Raw genomic sequence first — 23,762 nt, forward strand, 5'->3', positions numbered from 1 at the left:
ACACACACACACACACACACACACACACACACACACACACACACACACACACATTCATACATATACACATGCACAACTGTGCTCTCTTAATGAGTGTTTCAGAGAACAAAGCTGATAAAAATGCATGCCATAACCCAGCCTTTAAAAAGGAATGTGAAATGTGAAATAGTCTTGCATGCAATCGTACAATCATGCAGTGTGCCTGATCCCTCCACACAGCGCACACAACTTGGATACTGTACTAGAAAAAAAACAACAACCCAAAGACACACACATACATATACATAGACAGGAGTATAGATACTGTGATACAAATATAAATTGAAAACACACAAACAATATCTGTTTGTGTGTATCTGCCCTCTTCTCTCTAACCCATGCTGCTGCTGCCTTCAATGATAATTCAATAATAATAACTCATTCACATGATCTTTTGCTCGCTTTCACTGCCCAGCTACTTTCTCACTCTTGCCAAAGCAACCTCCTGTTTTCATGAGATTCATGCCCTTTGCTGTTTGCTTCTTTCCCACTAGGGGGCAGTGGTACTACATAGATGGCTGCAGGTGTGGAGGGAGTCCTATCTACTCGGGAAGTTTCTCAGCATGTTAGCGGACTGAGCTGCATATCAATGAGTTATGATGAATAATGAAGGTTCGAGGAGGGAGAGAACATTTTGTTATTAATGTGAATCTGTTGTCTTTCATTTAGATTGCAGAGTTTGTCCCTTTGTAAAGAGAGGTGTGTTGACACACTCTTATGGCGGGATGGTAATTTACTCAGTGTGTGGGTATGAGAGTGTGCAGACAGCAACATGCATCAGTAGCTGTCACTCAGCTGTAATTAGAAGGGCCTCTCTTGCTGTCCTTAGATAGGCTTTGAATTTACTTAGCAAACACTGTGTAAATGTGCTCTGTGTGTGTGTGTGTGTAGAGAGAGGGAGAGAGAAAAAGGCTGTGTTCATGGCTTGTTTGATCATCTGATTTGTTGCAAGAAAATGTTTTAGACTGCTTTTTTTTTTGGCATGTTTCTGTTAAACAGACCTATTTTCTACCCAGTTTAATTTTTAGTGTGTTACACGCGCACGTTTTGAGTTTTTTGATTAGTGTATTTATGCACATGACAGAGTGTGAGGGTTTGTGAGGGAGAAGGGGAGAGACGTGTGATGTCTAGAGTGGGGATCACATTCAGCCTGGGGGTAGGTGAACCTATTGTAAACAATGGATCTGACAGAATCTGGGCCTTCACATCTCCGCCCCCTGTGCGTGCGGGTGTATGCTTGTTTGTGTGTGTAGACCTTCATGCAAGGCTATCCGAGGCCACCGAGGAACTCCAGGGCAGCCTGGCCTCTCTGACTGAGCATGTCTTTGTACCTCCTTTCTCCAGAGCCTTCTTCTGTTTGAGGTGAGGAAAAGGTGGAAGCAGGAGGAAGAAGAAAAGGAGGAGGTCATTTGAGGTGGTGCGCGTGAATGCAGCCATGGCCTGTAGCCGCTGTTCATAAAGAAGCCACACAGTGGAAGCGAGACCAAAGGAGACAGATGACCAACAGGTGAGATGGTGTCCCGCATCACCTACTGGCAAGTGAAACACATCTGGTGCTGCAACTAATTACTGTTCTGTGGTTTTTGTTAACTAAGTCATTGTTTTAACAATAAAACAGAGTAATTATATGACTTGACAAGTTCCTACAATTCAAGGTAACATGGTGAGACGCTTTCATTTTTTTCCCTTAAATTAACTGATAAATAATTAATCAGTAGATTAGATAAATGAATAACTTTATTTTTTTCCAGCAAATCCAAAGTTCACTCAGTGTAGCAGCTCAGATGTGAAAACCTGCCTAAGTTAAAAGCTTTAGATTTGGGTTGTTTACCACAAAAAAACAAACAAACAAACAAGAAATTGAAACAATTCACCTTTGGCCTTTTTGGACATGTTTAACAGTATTAACCAGCTAATCAAGAAGCAACAGCAGAAAAAAAGTCCAATCATTAACATAGTGATTAGTTTCAGCCTCTTACCATGTATTACTGTTTCTGGGTTACACATGTTTCTCTGCTCTAGCTCTTGTAAAGTCAGCCCTTTTGTAATTTGCAGCTCCAAGAAGAAAATTTGAAAACTTTATACTAACAGGATGCTTTTAGCACACAGGTCCCGCAGTTCCTATATCTAAGTCTTCCTGTAGTATGTAGGAAGGACATTTTTTGCAGGCCTAGTCTGTTCTCAAGCTTCTCATTGCTTCCTTTGACCTTTGACAGTTACCTCTCACATTGTTTCTGCTTCTTGGAAAAAACAATATTTTTTGTGTGCTCTGCTGTTGCCTCCTGTTTTTTTTTTCTCTTCTTGTTTTGGGTACAGGTTGTGACCCCTCACGATGACCTTTTCCTCCTCTTCTCTTCCATTTGTGCCTCTTTTTGCTCCATTCCCTCTCTCTCTCTCAGGATGAAACTGAGGGGGAGGTCAGCTTGGCCTTGGCAGGTGGCCTTCCTTGTTGCCTTGGTGATGCTCTACGTTGACCCAGTGTCTGCTGGCAACCGTAACCATCGGGGACCGACAGGTACACCAGGTCTCGATCCAAGCTCCCCTTCCAACACCAAGAGAGGTTAATTACACTGTCACTTCAGAGGTGTAACACATGTTCCCTGAGCCTGTCGCTGACTGAGCCATCCACGTCCTGGAGGAGGGGGACGAGCGGGCACAATTTGCTCCGTTTCCCAGCATGACAGAATGTAATCTAGACAAGACCTCGTTTTAGTCTTGGATGCAAATACGTCTCTATTTGAGTGATCCAGCCTGTACAGATACAAATGGCACTTAAGCTGTCAGGGGCTGTCAACACAAATAGATCAGTGTGGGTGAGATCTGATCTATTCAGAGTGCAGACATGCAGCAATTCGGGGCCAACGCTGTGGTTCTCAAGAGGCCTGTTAGTGGTTTAGTGTTCGCAGTGCCATAAAACAGGGTGTATGCCTCACGCTGAAGAGACCCGTCGGCTCATGACTTCTAATCCTCAGGCTTATAATTGTCAATGCTCACATTAATATGCACAACTCTGCAGCCCCCGCTTAACTAGAAGAAGAAGATAGAGACCATGGCAAGCGCTGACTTAATTCAGGCCTGCGAGCTACATCTCTACTCTAGCTTTAATTTCCATAAGTCATGGAGACAAGCCACCCTAAGCAAAAAAAAATAAAAATGACCAACACAGTCTTATTAAAATTTCATTGAGGCTGACAACGGGGACAGTTGTGCTGAATCACAGCATCTTGTGCTACAACTTGTTGGCGGCAACCTCCCCTGTCACCTCTTCCTCGCTCTTAATTATGACAATTTCTTTAATTATCTCAGTTTCTTCACTATTGCTGCTCGCGATTTGCAAGGTGACCTTTATATGCCACAGAAAATGCTACCAGCATCCAGTCTGTTCACTGGCTGATGGCATTAGTTTCCTTTAGACAGAGAGGAGGCTGCCTGCTTATGGCAGGGACACTACTAATTGCAGGCCTTGTGTGTTGTGAAGGTCAGCATCGGTGCCTGCCCTCTTCTTAGTTTCTTTCTCGCGGTAAAACAAGATGTCTTCCTCTGAAACTGACTCGTGCTTTTTATTTGAGGGTTTCCTCTAATTGCTGGAAGTTTAGGACTTTTCAGTGATGAATACAACATGACACTCATAATGCCGAGGCTGAGGAATAATTGGCTGTGTGTTATGAGGGCTGTAAAGATTTTCCAGAGGCAGTTTTACTGCTGTTTTGTTTTCCTGATCATTCAGACATTTGCTTGTTCCTTGCGGTTGTACCATTTGCTTCCACATGGTGGCTCTATAGGTCAAAAAATAGCCAGTGTTGGCTCTCGGGCAATCGGTATTTTTTCAATCAAGCAGACATAACACGACTAAGAGTTTTTAGAGGAAAGGAAGAACATAATCTCTGTAGCTCAGGTTAACAGCACAACGTGCAGATGATTCATTTGGCGCGGTTAGTAGCCGTCTTCTTTGCACACCTGCAAGACACACTCAGCACATGAGAAAGATCATCTAGCATAAGTCTTGCCTTCACAGCTCATTTCTCAGTTTGCCCCCTCATGAGCAGAACAAAGCTGTGTAGCAACACATACTTGAACACAGCTCCATTTTTTAATGCTATTCCTTTGGACACACACCATTTTTTCTTTTTCTTTCTTTTTTTAAAAAGGCAAATAGAGAAATTCATAAGCTGCATTACAGGAGCAGTAAATGTGATCCAAGACATACCAGTGTCATGTACTGTTGAAACATCAGCCTTTCTCAATGGTAAAGTCATTGTCTGCGCTCATACAGCAGTGCTTCGCAAAAATATCTGAAATTCTCTTTTCTTTTCTCGGTTGAATGCTTGAAATTAGATTATTTGAGATTAAATTCAATCACTGCCTTGCAGAACTGATATATTTCCATACACTCTTATCACAGCTTGTTATAGCACACTTAATCTGGGAACCCATCAGCTATTGCCTGATATGCAGATATCTGTTTACAGAGATTAGAGGGTGGTTGGCAAACCACACATGTTCTTGTGGAACAGTTACTAATCTGGCAACCCATCATAAATCAATTTATAGCATGTTGATGGCTCTTCTTTGCCCACCCTGTTCATGCCAGGAGCCTCCTTTTAGCTTTAAACGGTCTCTGTTAGACTTAAACAAACATTACGCCACATCTGCATGTCCATCTCTTTGAGAATACTGCCTGTTTTTGCCTCCCCTTTAGGCTGTTTCTAAGATGACTCCTCAAAAAACATACCAGGCAAGGTCAAGGGAGTAGGATTTATTGGGGATACTTTTGTTCCACAGAAGCACCTGTTGTGATATTTAACATAAATCTGTGTTGGGCCTGGTGTGGACTTGTGAGACATTGATCCTGTCAGGATTGATGGGTGGTGCAGGCCTGGAGTAGAGAGGAGATGGAGCAAAGAAGGTTAAAGAGTGGGCTCAAAAAGCAGAAAATAGGAAGATATGGAAATTTAAAAAAATATAATTTTTGAGTATATTTTGTAAAGGAGAAGTTATGAGACCTGGTCTTGTGAGCTTGCTCTGTTGAAACTTAAAACTTGACCTGTGCGCTCTACCAGAGATAGTCAGTATGTCTTTGCTAAACTGGCATTGCTGCCTCTGACAGATTTGCTAGATACCTGGCCTTTTATAGCAATGTGCATGCTTGTCAGGTATTGACAAGGGATAGACACAGTTTTTTTTTTTTTGATAAATTGTACAGTGCTGCTGCTTGCCGGTGTCTGTCAGAATACATCAATCGCCTCGCTAACCCATCAGTTCAAGGGAGCTCCGTTTGCTGGCCGCCTGGCTCTCTCCCTTTCGCAGGAATAGAAGCGTTTAGCCTTGCCAAGTCTTTTCATCTCAGGCTCTATTTAACCAAGATGGCCATAACAGAATGATTTAAAGGCAGCACTATGACATTAGATACACTGTTATTGTATGTATATAGCTGGAAGCTGGCTGCTCACCACATGAATTTTAAGCAGATAAAGGGTGAGAAGCAGAGGCTGAATGGGAAGGTAAAGGGCTCAACTCTGAGGGCTCACAGTTGAGCTTCAGTTGTTAATACTCTTACTGATACTGTTCTGATGATCAGACTCCTTTTTTTGGTTCAACTTTATTTTGTTTCTTCTCAAATTATCCTCTGAAAATGTTCCTTTTAGTGGTAAAACTCAAAGCATGCAAATGCAAGCTAACAAGTTGGGCAACACAGGACAGCACCAAAAGAATTTGATGATAATGAAGGCAGAGAAACACATTTGTGCACATATCCACATGCCACCGGTGATATGGAACAATAGGTGAGGAACAAAGGGAACAGAAATGAAGTGATGAAGCTCTAAAAGCATGATAAGTTTTTTTTGTGCAGTTAGTTTCACAGCAGCAGGCTCGACTGTAGGGTGCAGGTGAACTACATGATTTCCTACACAACTGTTGTACTGTCGCTTTGAGTCCTGTGAAACAGACTTGGTTTTTATATATGAAAGAAGAATCAAACAATTAAAGTTTCATTATTTTACTTTACTTTTTACATCAGGATGCACTATATTTGGTTTCACTGAATAGCTCGCACTACGAGTGGCTGTCAGATTCAGCCTTGTGAAAACAGGCTTTACGGGAGACTTTTTGTTGAACTCTAACCTATGGAAGCCCGTTTCCGCCACTAAATAAAAACAAAAAAGCTAGTATCCATAACTCTAAATTTCGAGTTATTTTCTCGAAATTTCGAGTTAGCTCTGCCAATCAAAAATATACGTGAATGAGGTCGCTTTCTTGTTACCCGGAAGCATATGGTGCAGAGGAACGCGCACTCAAAAACGGATCCCAACAAATTGGCGCTTTCGCGAGTACGTTTGCTGATAGTAACACCATGTGATTCAGCTAATAACACAGGGATTTCATCATTTGTGTAGCCAGGCTGAAAACACTCAGCAACCTGTGCATTCACGACTGGATGTAATACCGGTAGCTTAGCTGTAGCATTTGTAGCTGAGGGCTTCAGCTTCCGGGTAACAAGGAAATGACGTCATTCACGTAGATTACTGATTGGCAGCGCTAACTCGAAATTTCGAGTTACTTTTCTCAAAATTTTGAGAAAATAACTCGAAATTTTGAGTTATGGATCTTTTTTTTTTTTTTAGTGGCGGAAACGGACTTCCATACTAACCAGATTAAATATTGTAATAAGATTTTGGTGACACGTTGGAAGCATTGTGTGGATGAAACTGTACATGAAATGACCAAATGTGAGCTACATTTTAAATAAAATTTAAATATGGCATTAGGTCTCGCCCCTAATGGGAAGCCAAATTGCCACCTATGCCCTAAAATATGCAATTCTTTAAAAGCTATTTCACTTTTAATAGTATCATAAGCAGACAACATAAATGTATATGGGAACTGTATCATATATCACATTAGGGTCATTTTTTTCATGGTATTGTGCTGCATTCTCCAGAGTGAGAAAACTACAGTGGCCCTATGAGGCCAAATGGACTGCAATTTAAGAAAACACCAGCAATAAGAAAAACACTGCAAAAAAACACAATACACAACGGAAATAGGAAAAACAAGAACAGAAATAGGAAAAACGAAAACAGAATTAGGAAAAACAGATTTCCAAAAGCACAAGGGAAGTGTTTCTGGGGAGACAATAACCCAACGGACCAGTTGCAGGAACCAAAATATGCCAGGTAAGTGTGTTTTAATCTCATGATTCATGTAATACTGATGGCGGATTTTCAGGCTAATAGTTAGGCTAACACACTTCCCTCTCATCCTTTCTTTCCTGACAAAACCGATAGATCCTCCACTTCTTTTAAGTGTCTCCCAGCGCAATTCCTAGCATATTTTGGTTCCTGCAACTGGTCCGTCGGGTTATAGTCTCCGCAGAAACACTTCCCTTGTGCTTTTGGAAATCAGTTTTTTCCTATTTCCGTTTTCGTTTTTCCTATTTCCGTTGTGTTTTGAGCACTTTTGCAGCTTTTTTCTTATTGCTGGTGTTTTCTTAAGTTGCAGTCCGTCTGGCCTCTCAGAGCCACCGTAGCGAAAACAAAACTACTGCAGAAGTACTAAAAAATGCAGTTCCTAAACTGGCCACTTGAGGTCTGCTCCGAGAGCATGTCAATCCCCATAGAGTACCATGTTAAAGGGCTCAAATTGATAGCGTTCAGAAGCAGAAAACTAAACACTGGTTTTGAGCATACTCACTGTGCTCAGATGACTCAAATGCAGATTTCGACTGACAGGTGTGCCAACACAAGCCTGTTTAGGCTTCACTAATCCCACTTACTATTCTGATCCTCTTCATCATGTTTCGTACCATCTGGGGCATTTTGGAAGTATCTGCCAAACCATCCAAAAAATTTGTGCTTCAGTCTTGGTGCGTCAAATTCTAGTATTTTATTAGTTTGTTACTTAACGCTAATTAAGATAACTAAAGATAACTAAAATGCTAATTAGCAGATACATGAATCTGTGCAGTTTGATAACTTCTCACTTCACCCTCTGATCTAAATATGGTTAACACAAAATCAGTGTTGATTTTGACAGCAAATTTTCATCTATAGTTTTAGTCATTATTGAGGCAAATCCTAAATATCATGCAATACAGTGGAGTAAATCTGAAGTATGCTATACATATTTTCCTTGACATCAAATGTTAAATCTGTCCATGTGTCTACTCTTCTTTCGTCCCAATCGCTGACATTTTGTCACGTTTCTATGAGAAACAGGGAGCATTGGAACTCCCACTGTGGAGATCAAAGTGTGCGCATCTAATCTTATTGCACAAGGAGATTAATTCTGACTGACTCACTTCCAAACTTGTCCCGCCTTTTTACACAACTTAATTAGTTCTGATTGGATATTGTCTAGTAGTTTAGTTATTAGTTTTTTGCTTCGGTATCGTCTTGTTTTCGTCAGGAAAAGAGGTCATTGATGAAAACTATGGAGAAAATTATTAGTCAACAAAATTAACACTGCATTTTGAAGCTAACATGTTAACCATATTAACATTGTACCTTCAAAATGCAAAGTCTAGAATTTTGGCGGTTGACATCATTTATACACAGTCAGTATTTGCCAGCAGTGAAGTAGCCCAAACGGACTATTTTGCAGCTTTCTAATATGTTGTATTATTTAATTTTGTTTACTTTGTTACTGTTATTACTGTCTTGGAGCAACTATGATCACGTAATATCTTGTGGGATTGATAAAGTATTCTGATTCTGATTAAAGCACCAGCACCTGCCTCACCTTTCAGACCCAGAGACTGTGTGTGCATATGCTCATAAACTCACTGTCACTAGGGTTGCAAGCCTGTTGTTTTCTGGTTGAACTGGGCTTCTTTTGACATGTTCCTGCAGTCCGCTGGTTGGATTAGACCCATTGTGCATGAAAATTGCATTCACGTCTATAAAAAGCAAATGTTTTATTTTACCCAAATCCCACCAAACTGAATCCAAATCAACACGTTAAACCACACTATCACACTTACTGTGCACACACATGCACATAAACACTCCAAGTGAAATGCTCTGTCCTCATTTAGTTATATTACTCCCCACAAAGACTATATAGGAACACTGTATGATTAACATTACACTATGAGAGAGTGAGAATGAGAGTGTTTGCAATGATACCAAATAAAAGCTTTACTTTCTTGTTTCTGGGCAACAAGAGTGGGCGATGTTGAGTTGATTCCTCCAGCACAGTTGTGATGGATTTATATAGCACTTTTCTAGTCCTATTGACCACTCAGAGCACCAAAAGGACGCATCCTTTTAAAAAAGATTTTTTTGATAGAACCTTTTCCTACGACCCCCACTTATTGATTCATTAGAGGTGCTAAAGTTCAGTGTCGTGACCTAGAGCACTTCACATACAGACTGCAGGAGCCAGGGATTGAACTGCTTTCTGATTAGTGGATTGTACTACTTGCCTGCTGTATGGCTCCCAAACCTTTTACTGACTGAAGCATTTTTATGCTGAATGGTAGAACCACAGCCAGATCTAACTGCCGGCTACCATACATGCTTACAAACTTATCAGTGAATCAGCTCATCTTGTATAATATTTTCCAGAATTCAAAAATTCAAATTCAAATTCAAATTCAAATTTTATTTGTCACGTACACAGTCATACACAGTACGATATGTAGTGAAATGCTTGGACAACTGCTCGTGACCTAAAGAAAACAAAAAAGGAAAAGGCTATGAATAAGATAGGAAATAAATATGAAAAATTAAAAAGGGTAAATTTAACTAGGAAGGAATAAAATATAAATTAAGGTTAAAAATGAAATAACTGTACAACACAAATTAGAATGAAGGGTAAATTTAACTGGGATGAATAAGATAAAGATAAATATATAAATTAAAGTTGAAAATAAAATAACTGTACAACAAAATACACAATACACAATATAGAACTATATAAGAATGTATGAAGAAATCTAAATATAAATAAATATATACACAATAACAGCAGCTGTACAAGTATTAACTGGAAATGAAGAATATAGTGACCAGTGTTGTGCAAAACCAAAGTCCAGAAAGTCCAGTGTGTGTGTAAGAACCATATGTGTGGGTCAGTACTGTGTGGTGGTGTGATTGAAATTAGTTTATTATATTTAAAGGCTATTTTACACCTAAACACTGGACAGTTTTTGCTCCTACTGAAGCAAATCCCTTCACCATTATATAAAAACTGTATTTTATTTTTTTATTTTTATCTTTTTATTGTTACATTTTAGCCACATAATGTTTCACATCAACAAACCACAGGCAGTCTAAGCAAAAATATGTTTCGGTATGCAGTGTGTTGTGTTGCTCCTCGATGAACGCGACAGTGGCAACATCTAAAATACTCTGAAGTTGTTTAGAGTGTCCTTTAAACTGTCTATGAAAGAAAGCCTCTTAAAGCATTTATTTGAAGAGCACCTTGGTCTCTTTTTCTTCTTCTTCTTCTTAAGCTGCATATGTATACTTTAAGAAAACCCAGCAGAGGCTTTCTGTCTCCTGTCTTCCTTAAATAATGGAAATCACATTAAGAGAAGGATGTGGGCTGTTCTCATACCTTACATCAGCCTGAATTTGCCTCATTTGCATCCATTTATACTTCGTTGAGATTTTAATTAGGGTACGTGCCACGGACAGACAAAAAGAATGTGCATAAATGAAGCTGGGAAGGGTTTATCATCCACTGCTCAAACATACCCTCAAAGCTTTAAAGTTTTCAAACGTAAACATCTTCTGCCCAGTCCTGATATAGGCAATAAAGAGAGAAGGCCAGTGTACCTCCTGACCTCATTATGCCAGCGGAAGGCGAGCTGCTCTTTGTTCTCTCTGCTGCCTGTGACACTGCTTTCCCTCCTCCTGCTTGACTCTCTTCCTCTCTTTCCTCTCTCGTGCTAACAAGCTGCCTTTTTCCTGAGATAAGGCCAGCAGATTGAGCAGTCTTACTCAGTTCCAGTTCTGCAACAGCAGCAGAATAATTTCTTATTTATTTTGTACAGGCTATAAAATTGTGCTTGAATTAGATTTTCTTATTTTTACGCTGTTACTTTGAGCTTCAGTTGTGATTATTGCTGTTGTAACTATGACTTAATGTGTAGTTCTTGTCCATTTGACTTGTGCTGAGTTTGATCTTTTCTTGATTTTTATCATTACACAGAGCCTATATATATGTTTGCGTGTGTCAGTGAGTGCATGTGCAGTGTGCACGGGTGTAATCCGGCAGCTGCTCCAGCCTCAGGAGAGCCCGAGACAGAGGAGTGAGGGAAATGAAAGTGGAGGGATGATAGCGGAGGGGCGCCCTCGGAGAGCCAGGGATCATTGATGGGGCTCTCTGGAGAAGAGAACAAACAAACTTTAAATCAGAAAGGATGAGAGGGGCCATGGCCTGCAGAAATGGAACCCTCTGCTGAGTGTGTGCGCTGTATGAGTGTGTGTGCTTGTGCACACTTTTGTGTCTGCCTGCAAAGCCCATTCAGCTTACCATGAAAAGTTTTGGAGTCTGGGTATAGTCACGTACATAAATGAAATCTGGGCTTATGGTACAGTATAACCAAGGTTTTTCCAGGGCTGTAAAGAGGCTTATAGGTAGTTATGTCGCCAGCAGGGTTTGCTGTGCTCTGGAAACGGTGCCAGAGACTCTCAAGAGTGCACAACAAGCTTTGAGAGGGAAGATAAGGCAGCTGGAATCCATTCAGAAGCCATAAGCAAAGCTTAGATTCACTAAACATTGTACCCAACAGTTTTGGTTGGCGCATTTTCCTTTAGGTAGGCACAAAAACCTTTCTGCTAAGGGATTCATGGGTTTATTCATGTGCTGAGGGGAATGTAACATTAACACAGACAGTGCGCATTACACACTTCTATGCATTACTATGTAACATAATTTACAAGTCATCCTTGCTGCCTTGTACATGTGACAGATCAAGTTAAAGTATAAATGGTTGCTCTCGTGAGCTTACTCCTAAAATGAAGATACAGTCACCTTTTAGTCCCTGAAGACTCTGAAAAGAAATCATGTGTGAGGGGGCAAGATGTTCAGAAGGAATTCAACAAAAAATACTGAAACACTCACACACATAGTACCACATTTTGCCACTGTGCAGAAAGCTTTGGGTTTGCGCTACAACCCCTCAGGTTCGTTTGCTGTCTGGAGAGTCTTATAATTAACCAGACCAATGCCTGCTGGGAAGTGAGAAGCTAATAAGAGACATTAGAGGTGGCTGGTTTGTTGGAGGTGTCAGGTAAAAACAATTATCCTCACATATATCATGACTTTAAGAAGCACACACAAATGCAAGGAACCAAACACACAGACAGACGTGCATGGAGATGGAATGATAAAAACAAAAATGCGGATGCAAACGTGACAGCGATTTCCTCTAACTAAATAAAGTGCACACGTCTCTGCTTAGATCAAGTGCTTTGTCTGAAAGGAGTCAAAAAGAAATGATTATTTTTTCATGCTGTTTGCTTTTTTAAATTTCCCTCCATGCACACCATCACGAGAACAAGAGTCGCCTCTGTGACAGAGTTAATGAGGGCGCTGGGCTGAGAATAAAAGCAAAATATCACTAAAAAGTGTTTACTTATGAATCAAAGACTGAGACCGGAATAAATCGAGGAGTTTAAACAAAAGTAAATTATTCAGCAGATCTGTTTAATCCTCAGAAAAGCTGGCCCGTATTTGATTGTTATTTGCGGCGCAAATGTGTTTGAATTTCGACTCGATTATTTTCAACAACAAATGCCAAAACACCAACAAAATCTCCCTTACAGTCGATGAATTTCAAGCAAATAATCCCCCCACCCTTTTTTCCCCTCCTTCTCTCTCTCTCTTTCTCTCTCTCTCTCTCTCTCTCTCTCTCACAGCATCATACCAAGTGAAGCAGGGGACATGTGAGGTGGTGGCGGTGCATCGCTGCTGTAATAAGAATAAGATTGAGGAGCGCTCTCAAACCGTCAAGTGTTCCTGTTTCCCGGGGCAGGTCGCTGGCACGACCAGAGCCAGACCCTCCTGTGTGGAAGGTAAAACTACGTGTGAGTGTTAGTGTGAGTGTGTATATCAGGCCAAGCGTCTCTTCCAGTGGTTCCTCATTTATACCAAACAAATCCCGATGTGAGAATCTCTTGAAATGAAGTAGAATTAGTGATTCTAGTGGAGCTGATCACCGACCAACAGCCTGAGTGGATGTTTGGGCTGAAAATCAGCCCCGTCTTCTAACAGCGCACAGGCCTGAATTTGTTGGGCATCGTTGCTTTGTGAAACACATAAACAAGTAGGGTGTGCTTTCGGTTTCTGTGTTTTGTGCATCATATTGCAGACATCTCCCCCACAACACTGCAGCAGAGTCTCTCCATTTCTGCCAGATCTTTTTGGTATCTGTTGGAAACCTTTGCGAGCGTGACTGGAATTCCAAATGAAGATTTTGCAGGTTTGGACAGTGCTTCGCTGCACAACATGTTTTTGTAATAATTGACACGCTGCTGAATCCGGCGGGGTCACGAAGGCTAAAAATGGTTTTAATTATCTTGCATCATTAAAGTTTCTACATGAAACTTCTCACCTAAAACAAATCATTACTAGATTCATTTTGGAGATATTAGAAACGTAAATAGATGAGTTTAAATTTGCTGCCAGGTTGGATTCTGTCTGAAAATGACTTTTTTTTAATGGCACACTGCTGCTGGATTGAAAATGTATTTTCAGTTTATTTCCCTATAATAGAAGGAGTGAGATTGAGAGTGAATTCACACCACTGTCTTTACTTAAATTAAGATAGGATGTTTACTGGAAAATGAATGTAAAGCACCTTTAAGTGGGTCTTGAGTAATAGGATTTTTAATGTGTTAAAGTAAACCTGGATATATCTCGGTCCTCTTTCACCAGCGGTTTGGGGTTCATTGCATCCCAAGGAGATAACATGAAAAGTTAAAGCCACTAATGCCGGTAATGTTTCTCCTTGCCTTGCTAATTCCCCCATGCTATATGAAAGGAGAATCAAAAATATGACATCAGATTGGATGATTAAGCTGCGGTTTTAAAGGAATGCTGGTATATGGGACAGCTTAACGTTTCATATCCAGTCAGGCCGCGCGAGTATTTGACAGATGGTGATAGAGAAAGTATTTTCTTTGCATGTTTTTATGGGTTCAGACAGAACATTTGGGTGATTAGCGAGAGGAACGTTTTTATAAACAAATAAAAGCATGACATCAAACCCTTATGTTGGTTATGATTTTCAAGTCAACAGTTAAATAAAAATGTTGGATTCTGAAAAACGACAACAACAAAAATATCATCAAGCTAATTAATCATCCACAGACTTTCGCTCAGATACACAAATGTGTCTGTTTATACATGCTGAGTGTGCGGCTAGTAGCGAAGATGGACAGACGAAAGCTGAGGGTCGTTTTCATAGACCTCTGTTGCACCCATTTGTCCGCATCGAGAGCTGCTGCCCAGCAAGAAACAAGCAGTGTCACTGACCCCTATCATCCGCAGACGCTCCACTGAGATCAGACACACACACACACACTGTGTCAGCCAACCTCATCCAATCGCACTGTATTAGCCCCCTACCAGAAGAAAATACACAGTTGTTTAATACGTGAGCGGAGACACTACCTCTCCAAAGCATGAGGGTAATTCATACTGTTAACGTCACCTCGGGAAGGGGACTGGAAGCTGATTCCGCACTTGCAAACAAATAAGTAATGAATCTACACAAATAGAGTCTTTGATGTGAGATCTGTGGGCAAACTTGAAGTGATGTCTCTTTTTTTTCTGTTTCAGATTTGGAACTAGATCAGATTTCACAGCGTTTGGTTTATTTTCCATGAAAAATAGCGTATTAGCCCCATTATCACTCTAATGCTGTAAATGAATGATATGGTAATTATCAAGAAGGGTAAAAAACGAGCCAAAACAAATCTCATTCACCCCGGCTCGCTGTTTGTTGACGTCTATTGACAGACAGTGCAGCACACAAACAAGAACTACTCACAGTCATTTAGTTTGGCAAATAGCAACTTCTTATTAAAACGCACATTATTTTTGACACGTGGTTCCCAATCCTACAGCTGTGCTATTGCTACATACAATCGGCTTTAATACAACTTCCCATTTTCATTTGAGTCTTCGTTTTATCTGACTTTGCAAATGCCCGCACGCTTTCCACCTTTACTAGTCAGGGCTGTGCACACACTGCCAGTCTGTGCCAACCTCCAGGCACTGAGTTGCTATTGCTGCGCGTGACCAGTAGACGGTGCTTTCCCCATTGAAATAACTTTAGTAACAAGCATACCTGCTGGTTCATTTCAGCACCATTTTCACCCAATAAAAAAGTAGATTTGTTTTTTAACCTCTTTGATGAGTTCCAAGATGGGAACTATTGCTTGATAATGATAAAACCAGGCAACCATAGCAAAGATGATTGGCTTTGTAATGAAAGCCAGGATAAACAAGGAATCACGTGAAACTTTGCTAACCCTTCAGAGCAGGCACTGCACTGATTCCTTGCTTTTATTTGTTTACTTCAAAGACGTGGTCTCGTTTGCTAAAAGGAGGAGTGACACTAATGAGAACCTAATGCACTCTGCGTGTGATTGAGAGTTAGTGATGGATTCTTTTTGATGGTCTTAATCACTTTTTTCGACTCACACGCACGCACAGACTGCGCGGTTCTGCCGTCACACCGGTCACGAGGCTTTCTAATTTTCTATTCAGATCTCACCTCGGAGTCTCACCTCCTCTCACTTCCAAATCCAGTGCTCAGCAGCACTTATCTCATGAGTCAGGCTTGACCTCTGAGTTCACATTTCCAAAAGATCTCACCTCATCCAGGGTTTTCTTACGCACACAAACACACCTCAGTGCACGCACACATCCACGCGTGCTTCTCTCTCCCCTTTTTTTGGCTGGAGCACTGATGGAAAGAGACAACCCCCTCTCAGCAGGTAGCCTTTGTAGAAAAGCCATAGTGTAAATGGAGTTACATTATTGATGCTGGCTGAAAGAGGAGTTAATGGTGAGAGGTCCCATTACTGGGCTGCTGCACTGCATGGTGGGATACGCTTTTTCAAGTGAACTCTATTCATCACAACAACCCTGAAACCCACTTCTGTATTGGCTTCTTTTCTTTTTCTTCTCTGTTGGAATTAGCGCTGGTGGCGTGTGAGAATAAAGGGTTTGTCCTGCAAAAAGTAAGGTCATTTGGAGAAGTCTAAATCTGCGCGTGAAGAGTTTGCAGAGGTAGAATTGTTAACCAGAAAAAAAATAGAAGTCAAGCAGTGAAGCTCTTTTCGGGCTAACGCTGTAGGAGAAATGCACCCTGTCCACTTCTGAGTGGCTCACATATATTTTATATTTATATATCCTAAAAAACAAACAAAACACAGGTCGATGTCAAGAAAAGAAGTGCAGTAGCAGAGTTATGTTATGGAAATGTTTTCCTTGGTGTCACAGTACGCTAATCTATCTTTGAAGGACAGGAACAAACTGTTGCAAATTGTGAACAGTAACAGCAGCTTAGCCCAGAGCCTCTTTATACCAGACAGCTACAGAGGATGACCAGTTCCATCGTGAATGCTGACGGCCACCCCTTATTTGACGAGGTTAGCAGTCCCTAAATGCAGGACAAAGCTGTAAAGAAACAGCTTTGTCCCATGTTGCTATTCTTTATCTGAATAAGTAATATCGGTTCCATTGATTTTTAATTTGTGATGTATTATGATATTGTTTTTAGCTTCTTGGCCTTTTTTTAAATTGTATTTATTAGTCTGAAGGTTTGCAGTTGGGGTTGTAGTGAAGCCTGGAGCCCTCTCTCTTTTCTCTCTTTTATTTTTCTCACCATGTGTTTGTGAATATTGTCCAGGGTCTGTGTTTGATGTCTGGTAGAAGGGTTGTCTGCTCTTTTAACTGCAAAACAAATATGCCTAGAGGTGCCAATAAAGGAACCTTGAACCTGAAGATTGACCAGATTCACTAGATGTAAAGGTCCCAATTGTGAACACTATCACACAGTGTGAATTTATTGATGTAAGCAGCAATTTTAACAATATGTCATAATAAATAAACAAACCTCTGCACTTGTATCATCAGAGTAGCACCGGCATCCATCTGATCTGCTTTCTCTGGAGTACACTTCTGTACAAAAGCAGAAAGTTGCTCATAAAGTGAACTGCATGTTTTTACGGTGATTTTTTTGGGTACCAGACAAAATGACTTTAAATCTTTTCACAGTCACTGTCATTAAAGTATGTTTGGCGGTGGGGAACGAGAGAGAGCACGGCGACCTGATAAAAATGGTGGCTGAGTGAATTTTGCTCGCTGTGTGATAGATATGGTGACAGCCAAACTGTGTTTCATTGCTGGGCCAAGAAATTTAGTTAAGTGTTTCAGCACACATCAACCTGCTGTTGTTTACAATAATATCTGCTCCTTAATGTCATGCTTTTGAAATTTTGCCAATCTGTTCTGGTGTATGTGCATAACCATAAACCGCGTGCAGTCTTTGTCTGACAGTTATACCAATGTGTTTTTCACTTTTTTGCTTCTTCTTCTTGTTTTTTGTCCACATACCTGGGTGTGCTGGCATGGATGTGCGAGCTGGGGCAATGGAGATAAAGTGTGTTAGTAAATCATTGTAGAAAGAGATGGATGCCGCTCTCCAACTGCTTCTGCACTTCAGGATCACTGAGTGGAACTGTTACAAAGCCTGGGAGCAGTCATATATCTGGATCCACCTCCAAACTGCCTATGGGTGTGTATGGGTTTGAGTACATGGAGGTGCATCATATTCCCTTTAAATAGTGATGACCTCGGAGCAAGGGCACAGGAATGCTCTGATTGTGCATTATAGCTTACACTTATTGCACATTTGGGACTGTATAGATGGACACATGAAAACCACATTACATCTATAGTGCTCAACAGACATGTGCGCACATATAAATGTGTAAGCACCCAGACACAGACACAAAGAAACCCTCCTCTGCTGTAGTGTATATATTCAGCTGCTCCATCGTGTGAGTTCAAGCAGTGCCTTTGTAAAGTATTAATGGGGATACACTCCCACAGACACATGCTGTGCGCACAGTGTGATAGGATGTCCTGGCTAACATCAAACAGGCTACAGCATAGTTACACAATTGGATAGGTAGTCATTAAATTAGTTTTGTTATATCAGAGGCTAATTGGTTACTTTAGATGAAAAGGTTAGGAGTCAGGGAAGTCCCTTTGAACTTGGTGACTTTTTTGCATTCAATGTGACAGATACATTTTTTGCCCACTGATGAACTGAGGACGAGGTGGGAAAAGGCTCAATCCATCAAAAAAAGGCTGTATGGATGAAAATGTACATTTTTTACTGTGGTACATCATAAAAGTAAAGGTCATGAGAATAATGAATAATGTACTATAATATAGCTAAACTATATTCATTACCATATCTCACCCTTAGAGGGTAGGCCCTGAGTAGAGGTGCTACATTCAAAGCAGCCAGTTTAGGTGTTTGGGCATCTGACCAGCATGCTGCCTGAGTGCCTCTTGGTGAGGTGTTTTGGGCATGTCTAACTGTAGGGAGGCCCTAGGGTAGACCCAGGATATGCTACTGAGGTTGAGGAGGAAAAGAAAGAGAAATGATTTAGATTATGCATAACAGTTTTTTTGTCTTTTGAGAGTTCGATTGTGTTGACCTGGTAAAAATCAGAAATTAAAGCAGTGTTAGAAATCAGGTTTATATTTTTGGCATCGAGGTGAATGGAGGTGGTGTTTTTTTTTTTTCAGTCAACGCTTGTTAATTCACCTGCTAAGCTGGAGCACAGCATGCATTCTTGAAGTGCTAATTGGCAAGAATCAAGGCATTGCATACAATAACTGAGCAGCGTTGTGCCACAGGGATGTGAACAAAACATCTTTTTGCTTTCATGCAGTGGAGAAGGAGACCTGCAATTTCAACTTTGTCCACTTGATGTCACAAACATTACAATATCAATGCAAGCAGTGGCAGAGAAGGCATGAACAGAGGCGGCGCTGGGATGAATGCTCGTAAGGCTGACATGCTTGTTTGCACACACAAAAATGAAAAAAGTGAAGCTGCAGCTGGCAGAATGCTGAGTGACATTTACCAGGTGTGTGCTAGATTGACATGTTGTAATCAGTAGCAGGCGAGCAAAAGCTGTAGGCACCCTCGTAGCATAAAGCATCCGCAGACCTTATTTCGACAACCCAGGAGACTCAATGAGAGCCAGGGGAATAACATACTGTAGCTCCAGTCCCTTCTGTTGCCTAATCACCTGCACCTTAAACAAAGCCCTGTCTAGACGTTTGCCCTCAGCTGATCCCATGCTGAAAGTTTGCAGGAGAACTTAAAAGGCATTCTGAGTGCAGCTTCTATAACGACTGCGAGTAACTGTGATGAAATGTATGCCTGAGCTGCAAACCTTTTTTTAATTAGCATGGGCACCTTTTGTGAATATAAATGTAGAGTCTTAATGAGACTGATGCAATTAGAGTACGTAGAGCTAAGGGGGAGTTCATGTGTTAAATGCATTTTTCCCTGAAAAAATGTCTTTCTGTTTGACGAACTTGGCAGTGATTCATTTTCACTGGTACTTGTTGAACATTATTGTGAAAAAATTACAGGCAAGACTGTGGAGATGTAACCAATACGTCTACTCACCAAAGAATGAGTGAAGCAATATGGATAACAGCAGAGGACAATTTATTTAGGGTCTGATGGCAATTTACCATCGGTGTCCAGCACTTTAAAGGATTGATGGACTGGAGCACATCTGTCCTTAACATACCCTCTTAAACATCAGCTTGACACTGATATATCAAAGGAAACTTAACCGACTTTAAATGCAAATGTTTCAACCTGAACAACTTAAAACTTCTCTGGGATACAATGTAAACAAAGACAAGAAGAAGAAAAATATTTCCATCAATAGTCACTTTTCCTAACCAGGAGACAAGTGAATATATTATGTAAAGAGTCCTTTTTCTCAGTCCTGGGGTTGTAACACCACAACCTCCTCAGTCCGTAATCAGAGAGTGTCTATTTGACAATAACCAAAATGTCTTTGGATAGTCTTTGTGAATGCAAACAAAACAAAACAAAAAAACAAATGATATTAGCTGGCCAGCAAAATAAAGAGAGTGTATGGCACTGAGTGCGGGCGTGTGTGTGAGTACTTCGGTCCAAATAATCAAGGTCCGGATGGATGAAGGGATGGCGGCCGCTTGTCCTTTAATGGCACCAGTAAGGCAGCACAGTAGTAAGGCAGCACAGCAGTAAGGCAGCACAGCAGCGAAGCGTCTGGCAGGAGAACGAACAATAGTCCTTTTCAAGGCTACTGCAGAAGGCGATATTCCCCGCTAGCTCACCCCAGCTTGCTCTCTGGCACAGCTACAAGCCACGTGAGCTCATAGCCCCTCCCGCTAGGATGTACTACCACAGTCAACTGTCGTAAAGCAGCCGCAAACCAATAGCAATAAAAAAAAACTCAAAATCATTGAAGAACATTTTATAACACCCAATATAGGTATATACATATATACTGAATATCACACAATATCAGATAACCAAATTAACACTGGGTTACATCCACCCCTGCTTAAAGTGTGACGTCCCCGTCACTATCACCCGACAGAGATTGCACTAACCCAGCAATCTGTTGTTGTAATGACAGGAAAAAGTTATTGAGCAATGCAAGTGTCATCGGCACATTGAAACTGTGATGCTTACAATCGACTTTGTAGCCGACCTGATAGTCACTGAGATAAGCCGGTGGCACTCTCCTCCTTTGTGGCCTACCACATGTTGGGGCTGGGCTGAGCACCTCCTCATCGTTTGCTGTCTCCGATCCTGTCAGATCTACAATGAATTCAGGTGCCCCAGGATTCAGAGGATACTGTGGCTGGGACGCCTCCTGTTCTCCCAGAACATCCCTTTGATCCGCCAACAAGTCATTGTCAGGAAATTGGCTGGATGTAAAGTTTATTTCCTCGTCTTGCCCAAACTCCTCCTCCAGCCGAGTTTCTTCTGTGTTGCTCCCTGCATCCACTCTCATGAGAGGTTGAACCGAACTGGTTAGCACATCCTGACTGTCACATTGCAGGTTAACCGGTAGGAACCCACAGGGAAGAAGCATGTCACGATGCAGAACTCGCTCTCTGCCCTCTGCATCCTCTGGCCTAATCACATAAACCGGGATAGACTCATCCGTCTGCTTAACAACGATGTGCACAATAGGCTCCCACTTATCAGAGATTTTGTGTTTCTTTCTTAGGCTCAGATTCCTTACCAGGACTCTGTCACCCACTTCCAATGGAAGGGCAGTAACCTTAGCATCCCAGCGTCTTTTGTTCAACAATTGTCTCTTCTCAGCATTTCTTGAGGCTAGGTCGTATGCATACTTCAGCCTACTCTTTAGTTCTCGTACATACTGAATATGTGTTCTGGTGCTGTGGCCACGTGGACTATGTCCAAAACAGAGATCAATCGGAAGGCGTGGCTCTCTACCAAACATCAGAAGGAAGGGCGCTTCTCCAGTTGCGTCATGTTTTGTACAGTTATAAGCATGTACAAGGGGGCGAACATACTTCCTCCACTCCTCTTTTTTCTTATCCTCCAGAGTTCCGAGGAGGTCCAACAGAGTCCTGTTGAATCTTTCCACTGGATTTCCACGTGGATGGTAGGGTGTCGTACGGGACTTTGTAATCCCTGCTAGTTTACAAAGCTCTGCCACTATTTCAGATTCAAAACAAGCACCTTGATCACTATGGATTCTGCGAGGAAACCCGTAGTGACTGATGAAGTTCTCCCATAACACTGTGGACACCGTTTTCGCTGTCTGATCTCTCGTGGGATATGCCTGTGCATATTTTGTAAAATGATCAGTTAGTACTAGGATGTTCCTGGTGTCTCTCGAATCGGGTTCTATTGTCAGAAAATCTATGCACACTAACTCGAGGGGACCACTGACTTTGATGTTGACAAGTTTAGAGGCTTTCTGCACTCGTGCCTTTCGTTTCACACACCTCTCACATGTTTTACACTTGTTCTCAATGTAGCTAGCCATTTTTGGCCAGTAAAACCTCGCTCTAGCCAGTTCTAAGGTTCTCTCAATACCCATGTGACCTGTCTCGTCATGAACACCTTGGAAAGCTCTCTCTCGATGGCTATTAGGGATGACAAGTTGATGGAAGGCCTTCCCCTTTTGATCAAAAACTCTACGGTATAGCACCCCATCAACTAGAAGTAACTTTGATTTCTCCCGTAAAAACAGAACCACCTCAGGTTCCTCAGACTTTCTGTCAAAAGTCTCATCCCCAGTCTCTAAAATGCCTATGATGCGGGCTAAAGAGCTGTCATTTCTCTGTAACTGATACCAGTCCACCATAGACATTCCTGGTAGGGCTGACTGGCCAGGTAGGGGGACCGGATCCTCAAGGTCATCAGGAACCGCACTGTCATTGCACAAGAGTGTTTCCACGGCAGGGATTACAGTGTCGACTGTCTGTGTGCCTTCACCTAAGATCGTGTTGACATTGACACTATGACGCTTACACACAGTACTCATTGCCTCCCCATCGAGAACTTTAAACTCCTCAGGGGACAAACTAGCACAGTCCAGCATGCTGGAGATTCTTCTGTCTGTCTCCAGGGACTCCTCGTCCTCCTCTGAGGGTCCATGAGGCCTCCTAGAGAGCCCGTCAGCATCAGTGTTATGTTGGCCAGATTTGTAGTGTATGTCAAAGTTGTAAATCGACAGAGAAGCAAGCCATCTGTGACTTGCAGCATCAAGCTTCGCACTGGTCAACACATACGTCAAAGGGTTGTTATCAGTCAGCACCTTGAAATTAGCCCCATACAAATAATCATGGAACTTCTCACTTACTGCCCACTTGAGGGCGAGAAATTCTAATTTATGTACAGGGTAATTCTTTTCGCTTTTGGAGAGGCCACGACTAGCATAAGCTACTACTCGAGTCTGGCCGTCTTGAACCTGATACAACGCTGCTCCCAGGCCTGACATACTGGCATCTGTGTGTACTACGTACGGGAGCTGCCAGTTGGCGAAAGCCAGAACAGGTGCTGAAATCAGTTTTTCAACGATAAGGTCAAAAGCAGCCTGGCAGGCAGGGGTCCATTTTGCCCCAAGTGAGGGTGACTTTGTTCGTGGCCAATGTTTTTGGCCTTTATGCCTGGGGGCTAGTTCTCCCTTTAACAAGTCATTGAGAGGCCTGACAATGCAAGAATAATCCCTCACAAACCGCCTGTAATACCCCGTGAAACCTAGGAATGACCGAAGCTCTTTGGCAGTTTGTGGGCATGGCCAGTCTTTCACAGCAGTAATTTTGTCTGGGTCAGGCTGGATCCCCTGGGCAGATATTACATGCCCCAGATATTTCACGGAGGTTTGGAAGAACTTGCATTTAGAAGGGGATAACTTCAGACCAAACTCAGCAATGCGCTTAAGGACCTTCATCACCCGCTCTTCATGCTCTTCCAGTGAGTTGGAGAAGATTATGAGGTCATCTAGAAATGCAACAACCTCCTGGAGGTTAATTCCCTCCATCACTTTCTCCATTGTCCGTTGAAACGTGGCAGGGGAGTTAGTCAAGCCTTGAGGCATCCTCCGAAATTGCCATGTTCCAAACGGCGTTGTAAATGCTGTCTTGGGTCGATCACATGGCTCAACTTCAAGTTGATAGTA

General features: G+C 41.8%; 1 protein-coding gene across 2 annotated transcripts in view; it reads left to right on the forward strand.

Moving 5' to 3' along the window:
• The window catches only part of tafa4b (TAFA chemokine like family member 4b), a 49,260-nt gene that overhangs the window by 10,705 nt on the left and 14,793 nt on the right, over positions 1-23,762 (forward strand). For both annotated transcript variants that reach the window (XM_080891552.1, XM_080891553.1), the window contains exons 2-4: positions 1,384-1,546; positions 2,439-2,554; positions 12,909-13,064. In XM_080891552.1, the coding sequence (XP_080747678.1) occupies positions 1,467-1,546; positions 2,439-2,554; positions 12,909-13,064 (352 nt within the window). In that variant the 5' untranslated portion in view covers positions 1,384-1,466. The remainder of the gene's footprint in view (positions 1-1,383; positions 1,547-2,438; positions 2,555-12,908; positions 13,065-23,762) is intronic.

This window comes from Rhamphochromis sp. 'chilingali' (genome assembly GCF_963969265.1).
Source record: "Rhamphochromis sp. 'chilingali' genome assembly, chromosome: 9".
Lineage (NCBI taxonomy): Eukaryota > Metazoa > Chordata > Actinopteri > Cichliformes > Cichlidae > Rhamphochromis > Rhamphochromis sp. 'chilingali'.